General features: G+C 37.2%; 1 protein-coding gene across 2 annotated transcripts in view; it reads left to right on the top strand.

Annotated features, from left to right (window-relative positions):
* LOC126299174 (protein vav) overlaps nt 1-18783 on the top strand; it is a 177581-nt gene that overhangs the window by 94718 nt on the left and 64080 nt on the right. For both annotated transcript variants that reach the window (XM_049990940.1, XM_049990941.1), the window contains exons 7-12: nt 1160-1279; nt 1390-1506; nt 2633-2748; nt 3158-3215; nt 6517-6719; nt 13006-13123. In XM_049990940.1, coding sequence (XP_049846897.1) covers nt 1160-1279; nt 1390-1506; nt 2633-2748; nt 3158-3215; nt 6517-6719; nt 13006-13123 — 732 coding nt within the window. The remainder of the gene's footprint in view (nt 1-1159; nt 1280-1389; nt 1507-2632; nt 2749-3157; nt 3216-6516; nt 6720-13005; nt 13124-18783) is intronic.

Here is an 18783-nt window from a genome sequence, read left to right as displayed (position 1 = left end):
TTTGGTATGCACGCCATGTGCTTACTACGCAGGTATCTATCATCTGTGTGAATAAAGGCCACCACCATTTCTTTGACCTTATCCTCGTCCCATAAAGTGATATCTGCTTGTCCATTAGCTCTACGCGACCCATATGGGCACAACAATAAACGATAGTGTAACATGCCATTGTCCCATCATCGGGACGCGTAAAATATATCGATATTGCACTTACTTGAAAAAAATCTGAAGTATACGTAATCTTAAACGGACATCCATATGTTCATGACAAACACGCCCAGACAACTAAATCACAGCTCATTGTCGTCTAGGAACTACCAGCAGACATACAGTGCTGCCAACTGCGAGAACAAAAAATCAGCATGTTTATAATCTTTCTGACATGAAGTATTTAGAAAAAAGTTATTTATTTTACATTTACAGGCATTATAGCTGTTAGTTGAACCAACAGGTGCAACAATAAAGGCTAAAAGCTCCATTGCTTACGTAGAAATAAGTAAAATATACATGTCCCAAAAAAGGGACAATGGCCAGTAATGGGTTAATACTGATCCAGAATTTTCAAGTTTAATTATGACAGATTGTGGGAATTTGTATATGATACTAAAGCGAAAAAGCTGTGTTTAGAGGGTACACTTGGTTTGCTAGAAAATTGTTAGACTGGAAGCAAATTGTTGATGTCTCAATGGACACCATAGATGAAAATTGTTAATGTGTAAATGTGCCTGATTCCATACAATTAGCAAGACCTGTGTACACTGTGACACCCATACTACTGGAACCAAACTTGCATAAACCTCTTTGTAATGAAGGGACAAAGAAAAGTATCTCATTAGACGAATATCATTTTCATATCTTCAGCTGTGCACCTCTCTGAGATCAGACAGAGAATCCCAGACACCCGTGATCTGTCTTCTGTGAAGCACAATTTTGCCTTCCTTCATATTTGAGTGCCCACAGGCCACTGGACTGAGTAGGCCCACAGTTGTCAACTGATTAAATGCAAATGCTGCTTGGTTGCATAGCTTAGTTTACAGACTGGCAGGATGGTAATAGCTAATCTATTACTTGTTGTCCTTAATACCTAGTATCTTAGCTTGTATGTACTTTAAGGTGTGCAATGACTGAAATTTCTTTAATGTTTTTTCTGGTTTTATAGAAATGTGAGCAAGAAGCAAACAAAGGGAAGTTTAAACTACGAGATATACTGTCTGTGCCAATGCAGCGTATCTTGAAATATCCCTTACTTCTGGAGAAACTTATAAGTGAAACACAAATTGTAAGCCATTTTTGGAATATTACATAGATTATTTGTTATGTTTCTTTCCTTTAGTACTGAAAATTCACTTTTGATTTTTTTCATGCTGAAACATTTTTATGTATAAACAGAATCATGAAGATTACAGAGGACTGGAAAGAGCAAAGGAAGCTATGGTTGATGTAGCTCAGTATATAAATGAAGTTAAAAGGGACAGTGATACCTTGAATATCGTCCAAGATATACAGGTAGGTTTGCTTGTAATAACACTCCCATATAAAATGTGTTTTTCATTTAATATGTATTGTTCTATTAATTATTAGTTCACAACAGTTAACAAATATTTAATAGAAAATGATAACACAATTTTCATATGCACAGTAAGATGAAAATTCAGATGACTATTCTATATTGTACTGGTTATACTCATCACATTGTGAATATCTCTGGAAATTCTGTAGATTAGAAAACATATTGGTATTATCACACTGTGGAACTGAAAGTATCTTGTGCCCACGTGACAATGGTTGAGGAGTCAAACACTCATGGCCACTTGACAAAACTGGAAGCCCAAGAACATTTTATTGGATGTTACTACTGTGAGACTCTGCATTCCTATATCTCCCACATATTTAATGAGAAAAGTTTTACACAATGCATTCAACTGTCTATGGCTCAATTTGTTCCAATATTTGGTGTGTCTATAAGACAATAAGAACTTTAACCAAGAAAACTTACACAGACACACACACACACACACACACACACACACACACAGAGAGAGAGAGAGAGAGAGAGAGAGAGAGAGAGAGAGAGAGAGAGAGAGAGAGAGCTGATGCAGTAACTACAGAACCAATGCTAACTACTGTGCCCTGTGTCAAACAGAGGAACTAGCTTCTATACCCTACAAAAATATGCTATTCCTGGAGCTCATCTGTCAGTATTGTACTGGCCCGTCTTTCCACCGTTCCAATCCACAATAGTCAACAGTGGCCCCTATCCTGAAGTCATTGTTACCCACATCATTTGTCTCTTGTGATAGCTACTTTCCCTGAATCGAGATACTAATAGCACCAGGATGTACCGTTGATGTTGTGCCATGAGAAAACACATTGTTTGCACTTCCATAGAGATGAAGTACTTCACACATCAGACATGATACTCAGTCTGCAATCGTATGGACCGATACTGCACATTTTGCTCATGTTTCATTTGACTGTCACACTGACAGCCAGTATAGGGTCACATGGCCTCCCTGCCCAGTAACTATCTTAAAGTTTATTTTTCATTAATATAATTTTAGTAGATCAGTGACATTAATTATTATAATGGCTCAATCTTGTTGTATAGCAACATTTTTACAAATTTTTACAGGATAGTATATCAGACTTGAATTTGCCAGAAAATAAGTCGTTGAAAGATTATGGTCGCTTGTTGTATGATGGGGAAATGCGAATTAAGGCTCATGATGACCAGAAAGTGAAATGCAGGTAAGCTTATTTGCTGCTTTTTTTCAAAAGTTTTTCTCTTATATCTTCTTTTCATAATTTTTAGGGTAAGATTATATTTACTGGATGTTCTGACCATATATATGATCTGGCAGACATTCTTCCTGCATGCCCCGTTTTACTTGGTTGCTGCCTATTTTTGGGACAGAAGGATTCTATTATAATGTCAGTATTTTTACATTGTCACAAATAAATGCAAAAGTGTTTCATAGAAATTTTAGCCTTATTGTTGCAGCTTCATTTCCCAATATAAATTAATTTTTAAGAAATGCATAGACATAGAAATTTTTCACTGATTGCACTTGCAATTCTCATTATTTGACATACTAAAATTCAATGTGGTTTCTTTATGTGCTTAAACTGAAATCATTCATAACTTCTTTTGTTTCAGATATGTTTTCATCTTTGATAAAATAATACTGCTGTGCAAGCAAATTAAGTCAACACGGGTGAGTTTTAATAAGAACTTCAGTCGTATTGCTTGAATGTTAAAACAGGGTGTATATGACCCCGAACAACCAGGAGATTCAGGAAAAACCCATGAACTTTTTCATCTGGGAGAAAACTGGGAAAAGCCCAAGAATTTTTTAGAATTCTGGGAATTTTTCATTGTTGTAGTTTTCTGTTAAATTTTTGTAATTTTGACTGGTAAAAACCGATACTCTAATAAAGGATATTACTGTATCCTGCTACTGCAGAATAATACTTCATCAATAAAACATAAATGAGAGCAAAAAACCAAAATAACTTAAATTGCAAAGGAAATGCGCCATATACAACAACAGCACACAGTGTTCATGCAAGCGTCTGCCAACAGCAAAATGTCTCAAAGGCTTTAGGAAGACTATGCAATGCTTTATAACAACAAATTGCCTCTGATGAGTGTGAAGTCACAACTGTTTAAATTTGATTTGTTTTAGCAGTTACGAGCGGGCCAATGCACATGCGCAGTTGAGTTGCATTTGAGTAGTAGGTTCTCCCACTTCTGGCTACAGGAATGTGTCTGTTGGCTGTGCAAGCAGTCTCAGCAAGCAGCTAGATCCTACCGGGAAAACGGGGCGCCAAATTCATATTCTTGAGGAAAAAAAACTTGTTTCACAAAGTACCCAGTATCCAGCACACGTTGGTCTATTGGTTATTCATACGATTTTGAAATGCATCCCTGTTGGTGTTTGAACATTTTTTAACACATTTTAAGTTTATTTCTGAATGAATCATAAGTTGATTTTTGAATGCATGCATAGTATACATGATGTCTCTGTCAGGAGTATCCTTGTTGCATTTAGGAATAAACTTTACACAGACCAAACAGGACGGGGCTATACGAGCTGAGCAGAGAAATGCTGAATGGATGAATGCCAATCACTGTCTGGTTATGTGGTCGATTGGGTTTGCGAATGATCAACATTGTTATAATTACAAACAAAATCCATAGATTCAGACTACCAGAATGGAAATAAACGACTAACAGGAATAACATCTACATCTACATACATACTCCGCAATCCACCATACGGTGCGTGGTGGAGGGTACCTCGTACCACAACTAGCATATGCTCTCCCTGTTCCACTCCCAAACAGAACGAGGGAAAAATGACTGCCTATATGCCTCTGTACTAGCCCTAAGCTCTCTTATCAGATCTTTGTGGTCTTTCCGCGAAATATAAGTTGTACTGCAGTCAGCCTCAAATGCTGGTTCTCTAAATTTCCTCAGTAGCGATTCACGAAAAGAATGCCTCCTTCCTTCTAGAGACTCCAACCCGAGTTCCTGAAGCATTTCCTTAAGACACATGTGATGATCAAACCTACCACTAACAAATCTAGCAGCCCGCCTCTGAATTGCTTCTATGTCCTCCCTCAGTCCAACCTGATAGGGATCCCAAACGCTCAAGTAGTACTCAAGAATAGGTCGTATTAGTGTTTTATAAGTGGTCTCCTTTACAGATGAACCACATCTTCCCAAAATTCTACCAATTAACCGAAGACGACTGTCCACCTTCCCCACAACTGCCATTACATGCTTGTCCCACTTCATATCACTCTGCAATGTTACGCCCAAATATTTAATCTACGTGAATTTGTCAAGTGCTACACTACTAATGGAGTATTCAAACATTACGGGATTCTTTTTCCTATTCATCTGCATTAATTTACATTTATCTATATTTAGAGTCAGCTGCCATTCTTTACACCAATCACAAATCCTGTACAAGTCATCTTGTATCCTCCTACAATCACTCAATGATGACACCTTCCTGTACACCACAGCATCATCAGCAAACAGCCGCACATTGCTATCCACCCAATCCCAAACATCATTTATGTAGATAGAAAACAATAGCGGACCTACCACACTTCCCTGGGGCACTCCAGATGATACTCTCACCTCCAATGAACACTCACCATCGAGGACAACGTACTGGGTTCTATTACTTAAGAAGTCTTCGAGCCACTCACATATTTGGGAACCAATCCCATATGCTTGTACCTCAGTTAGGAGTCTGCAGTGGGGCACCGAGTCGTGTACATATTGCAAAAATGAAATTACAAATATTTGCTAAACAACCAGAGAAAATGCACCTGATGATGCTTAGTAGGGATGCCCTGCATACAAACATTTGGATAGAGACATGTGTTTAATGAGAGGAGGACAGGACAGGTGATTGGGTGTGGTGTTGACACTGGCTTAGGAAGACCACTGATAGCTTAAACCACATGTACAGCTACATTGCGCTGGTACAATCTCCCAGCCTCCTGCAAGGATTGCAGCCTTACTCGGTTCTGTGAAGAATGATTTATCTCTTCGTAAGGCGGGTTTGTATCAGATTCAATGTGGAAATTGTGATAAGTCATTTATATATCAGACAATAGATTCTGTTTGTGAGAGATGTGTACAACACGGAAGATACATGTGCTTACTACAGCCAGGGAAGTTATCTGTGGCAGAACATTGTATAGATGTGGGTCATTCGATGAACTACAGTGACATGAAGATTTTAATGTTTTAACGAATTATCAGTTGGAGCAGTAGGATTTGTGCAACTGTGAATGTGAAATTCGATGGATTATTCATTATGCCACAAGAAGTTAAAAATGTACATATCTCAGTGTGTTTAATTAAATGACTTACATGTTGAAATGAGGAGTGAGATGCCTGAAATATTTATGTACATCTACTTATTCTCTCCAGCTTATGATCTTGGGGTAGTGTCATTTTCATCCAGAGTTTGGTCCCTCTGTATTCCATTCTAACCTCATTCTTTTCCTCTTAGTATTCATCTCCTTGAAAACAGTCTGTTGAGTTGTATCATCTTATTCTTTGACATGCAGAGATAACTTCATGCCACACTTACTTCATACGTGCCCATGTAAAACTAAAGTGTTGAGAAGTTTTATTAGTTGACTTTGTTTACAGTTTGCCTTTTATATTCATTGTATATATAGTCAACAATTCTATTCCCATGTAGCCAAACTTTAAAAGCATAATGCATATTTCATGATCAAGATTCAGTCATTATTTATTTAACATATTCTAGTTCTAGTTACACTGCTCAAAATTTCTTGTGTTTCTTAGTATAATTTACTGTAGTATAATATGAGTTTAATATCTTGGAATGATTAGCTTTGAAGACATATTAAAACCTCTCAGGATTAGTCCAAGTAGTATGTTAGTTCCTCAGGAAGTAATTCAGTCTTTCAGTTCAGTGTTTGAAGATACATGTTCTAGATAGAGTATTTTCTTGGTTTCAGGGTGACCTTTATGCTTTTAGGGAGTACCTTTACTTAAGTGAGTACAAAGTTGAAAACACTATTAACCGTGCTATCCTACGGAAAGATTCAAGGTGGAATTACCAGTGGTTTCTTGTTAAAAAAGGTGAACATACTGCCTTTACTATGTACGCTCGCACAGATGATGCTAAAAGGAAGTGCATAAAAGCAATTGAGGAAGCGTTGTAAGTACAAAATCTATATTTAAAAATTTGTATAGAAACATTTTGTTACCCTAACCATAACTTGAATATTTCTGCATATTATATCAAACATCTCAGACTTATGGTTATTTACTCATGAAGCAGTTAAATGGCCATTTATAGCATATTCATTTTGTGATATATCAGCAGTGGAAATGTATTTTCATTTTCTGGCTATAGTCCTCATATTTTTATACATTTCTATCTCGCTAACCTTGATAAGCTATTTTATACTTGCTGCAGCTCTATACGGAAAATGTGGATGGCCCGTTGTGCTGCTTTACAAATGGTTACCTATTTTGACCTGAGCATTGTACCCTGCCTTGAGATCTTTCCTGAATTGTGTGTTTACATTTGAACTGTGGTGTACATGCCAGAGCTACAGCAGTAGTATCCTAAAAAAGAAAGAAAACTTTCCATTTCCATCAATTAAGAGAGTGCTAAGTTGAATGTAATTGTTTTAGTTTGTAGCTTTGACACATAGCATTTTATTACAAAGCATGGTTTAGAGCATGACCTCAGTTCCCCGCACACTTACTTCACACCTTTAATTGTGTAAGTAGTAAACTCCCCAACCCACAGCCTGCCAGCTGCTCTTCCATGCTTTTTAAAAGCCACTGTGCCATGTTAACACTTGTGGCTTGTTTGCTTTTTAAACATCCTCCCATATACAGGGTGTTCATGAAGTCCAGGCACTCTTTCAGTTATTTATTACACAAGAACTAAACATTGTACAGATGTCATACATATTGCATTTTGAAGAAAAACTATAAAAAGTTTTTATTTATTTATTTATTTATTTTTTATGCAAACCATGAGTGATCTGGCAGACTTCAATACAGGAATCGAATTCTTGCCATACCCGTTCCAGCATGGCATTGTTGACTGTGGCAGTTGCTTCCCATATTCTCTCTCGGAGCTCTACTATATCACGTGGCGGAGGTGGTTCATACACCAAATCTTTAATGTGTTCCCTCAGAAAAAGTCACACGGAGTGAGATCTGGTGATTGAGGAGGCCATTTCATGAAACAGCTTTCCCATTCTGTAGCACGGCTGATCCATCGATGCGGCAGCTCCATGTTTGCAACTAACGCTGACTATTGGCAAATCAAATTACCAAACTACGCTTTGGCAGTATACATGCAAAAAAAAAAAATTAAAAAAAAAAACAACTTTCAGGGATTCCTTTCAAAATGACGTATGTATGATATCTGTACAATATTTGGTTCTTGTGCAATAATTCAAAGTGTTCCCAGGCTTTATGTACACCCTGTACATTGTTATGTTTCAGCATTATCTCCATATTTCTGTTCTCATGTTATCTTCCCTCTGCCTCCTCTGTTGACTTCAGTAACTCGGTGTTCAGCACTCTTTTCCATTAATTGTTTCAAATCCCTATTTTCCTTCTTTTCTTGTTTCATGAATATTTTTCAACTCTTCTTCCTCATTACTTTCCATGACACATTTTTCTTCACATATATTATGTTTAGTCTGGCTCTACACTTAATGAATATTTTTTAACTAGTAATTTGCTTGTGCTTCATTGTCCATGCACAGAATAGTTCATTTTGATGTGGAACTGGTCAGTTTAAAGTAAGGACAACTTTGAACTGAGGAGTATATTTGTGGTGACACCACCAGACACCACACTTGCTAGGTGGTAGCCTTTAAATCGGCCTCGGTCCGGTAGTATACGTCGGACCCGCGTGTCGCGACTATCAGTGATTGCAGACCGAGCGCCGCCACACGGCAGGTCTAGAGAGACTTCCTAGCACTCACCCCAGTTGTACAACCGACTTTGCTAGCGATGGTTCACTGACAAAATATGCTCTCATTTGCCGAGACGATAGTTTAGCATAACCTTCAGCTACGTTATTTGCTACGACCTAGCAAGGCGCCATTATCAGTTACTATTGATATTGTAAATCATGTACCGTCAAGAGCGACATTCCTCATTAATGGATTAAAGTTAAGTATTCCACCAGCTATGTCCATTGTTTGTAATTTATAATTTCCTTGTCCTGTTCCAGACCTCACGCCAGCCTGCGTGAGCTAAATCGCGTGCCTTTCGGCCTCCTGTAGTAACACGGTGTTGGCTCTCCTGCCAACCACAACAATATTTATCAATGTCTGTGATATTATTTTTACTCTTCATTGCTTACTTGTCAGCCCTGAAAGCATGGAAGCATTCCACATGCTGAATTTTGACAGATGAAAGCTTTAAATTATCCTTGAAGGAGGACTTGGGCCAACAAAAATAGGGTTTACAATACATCACTTGTAGACGCAGAATGCACAGATTTGCCAGTAATGTGAATGATTGAATAATGCAGAAAAAGACCTTCAGTACTACATATGACCTTCACCATGCAGCATATCTGTTACCATTGAACACTGCATCTTTGTTGTATGTCTAATGGATTATAGTAATGCAGAATTGTTAGGCGAGAAATTGCTTTCTGAAACTGTGTCTAAAAGATGGTGATAGGAATGTGTGTTTCAGATGTTAGGTTCCAGCCTACCAAGACTAGTAAACCAAGATTAGGTTTGCCACATATTTCTCATCTGTTCCTCCATTTCTTGCCTGCTGATAATGGAAATAAGCATATTGTGAAAGATGGAGGTAACTGCATATTCTTTATAAATCTGGGTTTTTACAATATCTACAACCATTGTTGGGCACTACGGCGGAACGTTGTGCATTATGAAATGCAGTGATCTTGGCTTAAACACGAGGATAGCAAACTGGCTGACACCTCTGTGAGGCAACCAATCATATTCTTGATGTAAGCTACATGCCAAGCAGGTGTGTGGCTGTTACAGCAAAGCAATCATTAGTGTTTGACGTCTTGTGCACTTTCCACAAACCAGCTGCATTAAACTAGTTGAGACTTCTTTGGTTCTTTCTGAGTCAGCTTCCATTTCCATAACTATGGGTTGTGTCAACATTTAACCTATAAAATCTCATGGACAACTAGCCCTTATGGAAAGCCAAGAATAAAATGTTCTTTACTGACACCTTTCCACAATGTGTTTAAAATAGTTTGAAGAGAAGTTTGATCATGCAGAGAGCTTTCACATTTCTACATCCAGAGGTCTCTTGGAGGTACAGTTATTACAGGGAAATCTGCTGAGAGGTTATCAAATTGCCGAATTTAACAGAAAGCACAACTTCCCAACAAGCTTAGTTAAGCTGTTTGTAGAAATCTGATTATGATAGAGATGCACATTACCCTAAATTCTAGTAAAGTATCATGCGAAAACATAATGCAAATGAACGCTGTTGAAAAGCTAGAAGAGTAATGAGAGCTAATTGTTGAAGTGAAAGTGAGAAGAGAATTAAAACAACTGATTTAATTTTGGTTTGTAATATGTACACCAGTGGCCCCTGAGCACATTAAGATTTAGTTCATGTGCTTCAAAGTGATATTTTATGTGTTGACCCAATCTGGTGCTTTAAATGCCTATAGTTTAGCCACATTAAAGTGGCATGTAAGGAAGAAGGAAATTGTGATGAAGTCTCTTATGGATTGACTTCCTTCCTGGCTCCTCATATGTTTACCATCAAAATGATCTGTTGAAAGTCAGTGAACCAAAATTAGTAATGTGTGAAATGATCTAGACATAATTCATTAAAAAATGTTATGTACTCTAGTGCAAAGCTATTCAACTAGCTGCCAGCCAACATAAAGCAAGAAATTGAGAATCCCCATCAGTTCAAAAGAAAATAAAAAAAATAAGTTAAAAACATTCCTCATTAGTCATTATCCATTCCTTCTTCAAACTTTCTGATTATCTAGGTTCAAGGGTTGAAAATTTCTGCTAGCTATGTGGTGAGTGGCAACTTCCATAATAAAGCTGCTTGACAAGTATTTCGTTTTGTTTTTCTTGTTGTTGTTGTTGTTGTTGTGGTGGTGGTGGTGGTGGTGGTGGTGGTGGTGGTCATCAGTCTGAAGACTGGTTTGGGGCACCTCTCCATACTAGTGTTCCCTGCACAAGTCGCTTCCTCTCTGACTACAGCAGCCTTCATCCATTTGAACCTTCTTACTACAGTCGAGGCTTGGCCTTCCTCTACAATTTTTTCTGTCCCCACACCTCCCTCCAATACGAAATCAGTTGTTCCTTGATGCCTCGGCATGTTCCTGTCAAGTCACCCATTCTTTTAGTGAAGTTGTGTCATAAAAGCCTTTTGTCACTGACTTGATTCAGTACCTCCTCATTGTTTATCCTGTTTACCCATCTTATATTCACTGTTCTTCTGAAGCCCCACATTTTAAAAATTTCAGTACTTTTCCTACCTGTGTTATATATATAAAAATCCTTTTTTCACATCCAAATAAGACTACACTCCAGACAAGTACTTTCAGAAAAGACTTCCTGACACTTAAGTAATGTTAAATTAATTTTCTCTTTCAGAAAAGCTTTCCTTACTGTTGTCATTGTGCATTTTACATCCTCTTTGCACCTGACATAATAAAATATTTTACTGTCCAAACAGCAACACCTTTACCTTATCTAATTCCGTCAGCATCATCTGATTTAATTCAACAACACTACTTCACCTTTGTTTTACAGTTGTTGATATTCATCTCATAACTTGTTTTCAGGAAACTATCTATTACATTCAGATATCTTCCAGATCTTTTCCCATCCCTGCCAGAGTTACAGTTACTGGAAAATGAAAGGTTTTATATCTTTAATTCAATTTCCAGATTTCTCCTTGGTTATCTTTACTGATTTCTCCTTGTATAGATTGAATAACTAGCAAGTATTGTAAATAAACCTCAATTGTTGCATACAGAGGTAGCAATTTTATATAAGTAAATATTAACCTATCATTAGGAGATCAACATCAGCTATTTAACTCGACTCAGGAAATAGTAAACTCTTTTTTTCTCCCAAAGTTGTGGCTTTCCTGTTAATTTACTACATTACATTTATTGTTAGTACAGTGTACATAATAAGTTTCTAAGAGTCGCTTCCTTTTCTTTATGTATATCTTGATGTGTTCCATATCTCAGAAGATTCTCCATTTTAATGTGTCCCCCGAAAGCACAATGTGTGAATGGGTGGGTGGGTGGATGCGTGGCTGGATGGGTGGCAATACAACAACTATCATTAATGTCATCAGATGCAGTTGTTAGGATACCAGCAAAGAAGGTCTGTGTGTGGACACTTCCCAGGAATGTAGTGCTAGCTGCAACATCTGTGCTTAGAAGTACAGTTGAAATGAAATGTCGAGTGGCTAGGGCCTCCCGTCGGGTAGATCGTTCGCCTGGTGCAAGTCTTTTGAGTTGATGCCACTTTGGCTACTTGCATGTCGATGAGAATGAGATGATGATGATGATTAGGACAACACAACACCAAGTCCTTGAGCGGAAACAATCTCCGACCCAGCCAGGAGTCTAACCTGGGCCCCTTGGCATTACATTCCGTCGTGCTGACTACGCAGGTACCAGGGCGGACTGCAAGTACAGTTGCCACAGCTGTGCTTTCAAGTACAGCGGCAAAAGTGCTCTTGGTTTAAAATCTGAAATCTTCATCAGACAAACTACAAAGTTAATAGATATCAGTAGTGCACATAAGACCACATCTTCCCAACAGATACTCCCATGGGGCCCAGCTAATAACCTGTTGCATGCCAAATCATATCTTTCTTAACTGAGGGTTGTTCTGTGTCACTTGTCCTTAGTTACTATATTGCCTGCATACTCCAGCGAGTACTGTTTGTTTTGATGGTGGATTATTGTGTGTTTCAAATATAGTTAATGGTCGTGTAATCATGTGGACTGTACGTGGGACTCTGAGTGTGATTCGTTGTTCACCGGCTTTTTATAGGTTCCAGATAAATGTTTTAAATTCTTTTACTGTATTCATATCCTGACTGAAATTAGTGGACCACTTGTCAAAACTAACACCCAAATCAGCTTGAGAGTATTGGGAAGCAAATACTCTCAATATAACATCTTTAAAACAATAATTTAAGTAAAATCTCTATTTAAACCAGAATTTAAGTGTGTTTCAGGCCACTAAAGATACCTCAATAAATTAAGGAAAGACAAAATTTGTGTTATTCAGTTGCATATGGGCAGACAGTTGTTAATATAACCTTCTGACCAAGTTTTGTCTGAACAGAAAATTCCTACAAGTAACAGACCATGACAGATATTATTTTCATTGGTTTTTTGCTGTACTTTTTATTGAAAATATGATGATCCACCATATTCCTTATCTTCACAGCAGTTCTTTGCATCTGGCTTGTTTCAGGGATAATATTGAGCCAAGCGTTTGCAAAAGCACAGACCATAAATTTCTAATGCACTCATTTGATCGACCATCATCGTGCAATCATTGTAGTAAATTTTTGAAAGGAATGATTTTTCAGGTAAGTAGAAGAATTGTTTTTCATGGTGTTGTAATAAAGCTTGACTTTCCCCGCAATTCTTGAAAAAACTAAATTTCTTATACCTAATTAGTTCCTCTTAAATATAAGTAGAATCAGTAAGATGTAAGGCAAATAAATTCTCATAATGTTAACTCTCAAAATCCTTTTGCATGCTGTATTTTATGTATGGTAAACCAATGTATAATGCATTAAAACCTTTTTTTATCATTAGCTGCTAAATACGTTTGTTTCCAAATCTTATGGTACACACTGTGAGAGAATAATTACATTCTTTTCTCATGCTGTGTGGCCAGCTATCATAGAAGTAAGTCATCTTGTTTAATGTACTGCATGATGTGTTCCTACACCTTGGATTCAAAAGTTAATTACATAATAAATTCATTTTACTCTTTCGACTGTAGGTTGTATCCCAACTCCACCCCACTGCATAAGAGGAAAGTGCAACTGCACCATTGTGAAGGAGTATCTTGCCTAACTAAGATTTGTGTACAAAAGTGTCAATTATACATTGGTTAGGTTATTTTACCTAACTTGTTTGATGCAATAGTTTGTATTTCACAAACTGCCTAAAATTTACTGCTGATTATATTGTGATGTGTATAATGTGTGGCACAAGCTTTTATGTTTCTATTTGTCATTACAAAACACACACCTGAAACAGCAAAATAATGTATGTATTGCTGTAATAACTAAATAGCCAGTGAATTGTTGCAGTTTGTTTACTGATGTATTTTATTTAATGGTGCTCCAAATTTAAGAAAAAGACTAATGTTGGAAGGTGTAAGAAAAGAATAGCATAGATATTGAAAAACTGACAAAAATTTAAAAGCCCACTACATACTGAAACCGGTCTCTCTTAACATTCATACTATTCCTTCTATTATTTCATTTTCATTATGTGTAAATGGATGGTGTGGGGGTAAGTGCACAGTATTTTCTTTCTGTTGTAGAACTAGTTTATGGGATTTAACAATTTCTCATGGGATAAACACAACTCTCTTTTTTCCCCAGGTTTCTTGTCAGTTTAGATTGCTCATAAATTCCGTGGATACTTGTCATTATTTAAAACTCTATTACCAGTATATATTGAATTGTTGCATTTGATAAGAATGTGACAAGTTAATACAGTATTTAGAACAAAATTATATACTTTATAGAACATTTCATTTGGTAATAAATTCCAGTGTCCCAGTGTACTCCTTCAGTATTTGGTATATGCAAAAATCTTCTTGTACTGTTCTACACTTTCCTTCAACGAATTGTAATGATGTGGATGGTACCATTCACTTTTCATTGGCATTGAAATTAAATATTACTGTGCATTCTTATTTAGTGGAGTATATTTCTCTAGTTTTAAGACACTGTATTGGATTTTACACGTAACAGCATTTTTCAAACTTAAACTTCTTGTGCTGGAGCATTTTTCACATAATATTATTATGTTTCTGAATAATTTCATATCCTGTAAACAATGTGACATTTCACTTGGTGAGACCAACTAATCAATCAAATAGCCTCTCAGTATAGTCGGTTGTGTTGATCTCCTTGGAAACATGCTTGCAGAACAAAAGAATTCCCAGTCATATTCCTGATCAATCCAGATGAGATTTAATGAACAAATCATGTTCTTATTAAATATCTTCCATGATATTTGATTGAGCATAAGGTTAATAGCTGCTGCTGTGTTTTATGGACTATAAGTTGCAACTTAGTTTTTAAGCAGTTTTTTTAAAAAACAACATTTTATTATTATTATTATGAGACTGCAAAGCCAGACTAAAAAAAAAAAACTTCTAAGTTTATAAAACCAAATTGACCCTTAAAATCCCAGAAAGTCACCATCTGAACCTTTTTCTTCTTCCTCTTCCTCCCCATCATCATTTTTGTCGTCTTCACTGCCATCAAGAACGGTACCTATGCCGCACTTCTTGAAAGATTTCACAATAATTTCTTCTATCACTCTAGACCACAACAGTTTTATCCGCTGACATACTTGTTTGATTGTAGGTGGTTTTAAAGCTCCCTTCAGTATGAATTCATGTTGGGTTCCATTTGCCATCCATTTGTTCCATTCATCTCTCACATACACTTTAAATCATTTATTTATCGAGACATGAAGAGGTTGCAATTGTGAAGTTACTCTTCGCAGAATAACAGCAAGCTCTGTATTTCCTTGTCTCAATTTCTCTTTCACAGAATTTTTCATATTACTACTAAACTGATCCAGCCCAAGAAGAGAACTCTTCTCTATAAAGCACCTTTCCTTCTCTCCCACTCTCTGATAATCCATAATTTCACACCAGCCTTGTCCATCCAGCACTTGTCATGTACATGAACAACAACATCTGGCGGAATTTGGGAGGTTTTAGCATTGTTTTCAATATGTCATCTTCTGATTGTGGCCCCACAAATCGCTTTCAACTTAAGTCCACTGGCATCATAATTTTCAGTGGTGAGTCATCGGATAGATAGTGTTCTGGGTTGGTGATGGTGGGGTGGGAGGAGAAAGTGTTAGCAAGCTTGTGAATCACTGCAACTCACGTTCGACGCACTGGTGCACTGCTGCTGCCAGTTGAATCCATTGTTGCCAGATAGAGATGTGTTCTCCCAACATATATGGCCCTTTATAAGATTGGCGGGAATTTTAAATCAAACACTGGACATTTTTATACACTCCTGAATTTTGGAGGCAATTTTTTGAAGAAAAAAGTGCTTCTTATAGTCCAGCAGGTAGAATCCTGTACATAATTATATAGGGGCCAGAAAATGTAGCACATATTTTTGGTAAAACTAGAATACATTTCTGACAAAATTAGCATATATTTTTGGTGAAATAAGCATCTTAGTTAAATGATTGGAAGTATAATTTTAAAAGTTTGCGATGTTATATTTCTGAAGACAAAATTGATAGGAAAAAATTGATTGGCGATAAAATAACAACAATAATAATAAAAGGGAGCAAATCATTTTTATTCTCTATCATTTTTTGAGAGTAATAGTTGTGTCTGCAAGAACTTTTAACAGTTTTCTTCCCCACTGAAACAGTCCTTCCTTGTTTTCTTCTTTTGGTTCCAGTTAGATTTTTAGCAAATTATTGTTTCTTTTGAGAAGAGGCAGCATTTTTTTGCTGTGTGCTTCTCTGTCTTAAGGAATTTCTCAACATCATATTTCTAGTCCCACCTATTTCATTAATTACAAAATCTGCAGAACACTGATTTCAAAACTGCGGCTTATAAGCCTTGATTAGCATATTTTAGAGTCCTTTTCTGGACAGTGTGCCCCCTACTTGACAATGCTGCAGATAGAACTAAAAGGTAATTGAAGTAGAAATAAAACTTTAAATAGCTATTCACACTTGACAGAAAAACTCTCAGCATGGTCGTTATAATCCGGACTTTACAACGTATCAGGTGGTTGTGACACTAAACAAACGTGCCTAGAGGAGAGGAGTGGTGCAGGGGAACAAGTCCTAATGCCTCCTCACATGTCAGCCAGCCTGTACCTCTTGTGTTTCTGCAAAAACAGAACTGATACGTGCTCATAGGGATTACCAATCCACTCTGATATTGTATGAGTCATAGGCTGACCCCATCACAGACCAGGACCAGTTCATTCACACATTTCAAAATAGAAAAGAAAATAGCATGCTACACACAATGAAAAACAAGGTTGTGTGCACAAATCATTTGATAATGGCTACCACTCAATTGCTTTCTGAGGTTGGCATCTTCGTAAACAAGATAATACATGTAAAAAACTTCACAGAATACTAATAGTGGATAGCAGACAAACATAAGCGTTTCTTTGTTCTAAGATGCTAGGTCCCATGACAGTATGTTGCCATACCTGCTGTGAACCTTAAAGAAAAAGAGACCATATGACCACCCTCTATACGTGACACCAGATTGTATTTGACAAGTACACTGATAGGCATTGCGTTCATGTGTAGGTATAGCCCTAATTTGTTTTTTTTTTAATTTTTTTATTTTTTTTTAACACACATTCTTTTTCCAAATAGAACTTCACCAGATGGTGCCCGATACCAGTAACTAAAAATTAGTAACTTTTTCACTATTTATAAGTAGAAAATAAAACTGTTTTGAACTACCTCTGATAAACTATGACATCAGATATATTTCACTACAAAATAGAATTTATTACATAAATTCACATGTTGAGGCAGGATTTTGCATCCTAAGTATGAATATATACAGGACTTGGAACAGCAGGCAAAATCAACCATGTTAGGTATGATGGAACTACTGCTATTTGTACTGTATATAAATTAGTTGTCCTGGCCATGTAATTTCTGTAACAATCTGATGTTGTTGTTTCTCAAGTGGTGCTATTCTTAGAAAATTGTTGTTGTGAAATGTATAAGGTTGTGAAGAGAATAAACACCAGCTCAGTAAAAAAGTAAGAGAGAGAGAGAGAGAGAGAGAGAGAGAGAGAGAGAGAGAGAGAAGGTGAAAACCAGTGCCACAGGGTGAAGCGAAATTCGTGCACTTGGCCTTCGCAGCACGGCTCTTCACATGCCAGCGATAAAAAAAAATGTCTCTCACAAAATTTCATCCGGTGAGTACATCCGGCAGAAAAAGGACATTAAAGAGTGGCAATCTGGCAACATTGTAACTGCATGTATGGTAACTACCTCTGTCAGCAAAATGGCTCTGGGCACTATGGGACTTAACATCTCAGGTCATCAGTCCCCTATAACTTAGAACTACTTAAACCTAACTAACCTAAGGACATCACACACATCCATGCCCGAAGCAGGATTCGAAACTGCGACCGTAGCGGTCACGTGGTTGCAGACTGAAGCGCCTAGAACCGCACGGCCACCATGGCCGGCTCTGTCATCACATATTAGTTGTGCTGTACAGTTGGTGCTGTGTATAGACTTTTGGGTTAGTATGCAGGAGGTCGATGATTCGATTCTGGATTGAAGCATATGTTTTTTATTTGGTAAATGTAGTTCAGGTTGTACGGTATCTGACATCATGTCGTACGGTATCTGACATCATAATAATCAACAGCGATTGCAGCGGGTCCTCTAGAAAACATTTGCACTAACACTCTGCAATCGTAGAAATGGGAGATTGGTCACCTTTGAAAGAAGCCCGTTCCACATCGTGGGCGTGAATTTATTTGCACCACTTCATGTACTAGATGCGAAACCTGTTTTCTTTGTACCTTTCTTCAGTGGTTCCATAGATTAGTATTAACTATTATTCTTGCCTCATTCACGTCCATTACATTTTGTTAGGGCCTTACGTTACCAGTAGGACTAGCAATGGGCTTTGTGAATAATGTCCAAACTCGGTTACTATTTGTATGCATTATCACTGTGGTCTCACTAATTATGCCTTTCAAAATTGAATCTGGTAACCGCATGCTGTACAGTATGTACCTCAATGCGTTATTATTATTTATTATTATTATTATTATTATTCTATCAAAGGGATTGTGGAAACATCGCATCTATTACTGTTAGGAAAACAGTGTAATTTGAAACTGAACATTTCACAATTAGCGGTGTCGGGATGAATCGTGCAGAACACTATCTGTCAGAGGGGTAATGCGTGTTAGGTGGAGCAGCACACAGGACTGGCTGATGGCATGTTTATACTGTATGCGCT

Source organism: Schistocerca gregaria, chromosome X (genome assembly GCF_023897955.1).
Source record: "Schistocerca gregaria isolate iqSchGreg1 chromosome X, iqSchGreg1.2, whole genome shotgun sequence".
Lineage (NCBI taxonomy): Eukaryota > Metazoa > Arthropoda > Insecta > Orthoptera > Acrididae > Schistocerca > Schistocerca gregaria.
This window is presented reverse-complemented; position numbering and strand designations above follow the sequence as displayed.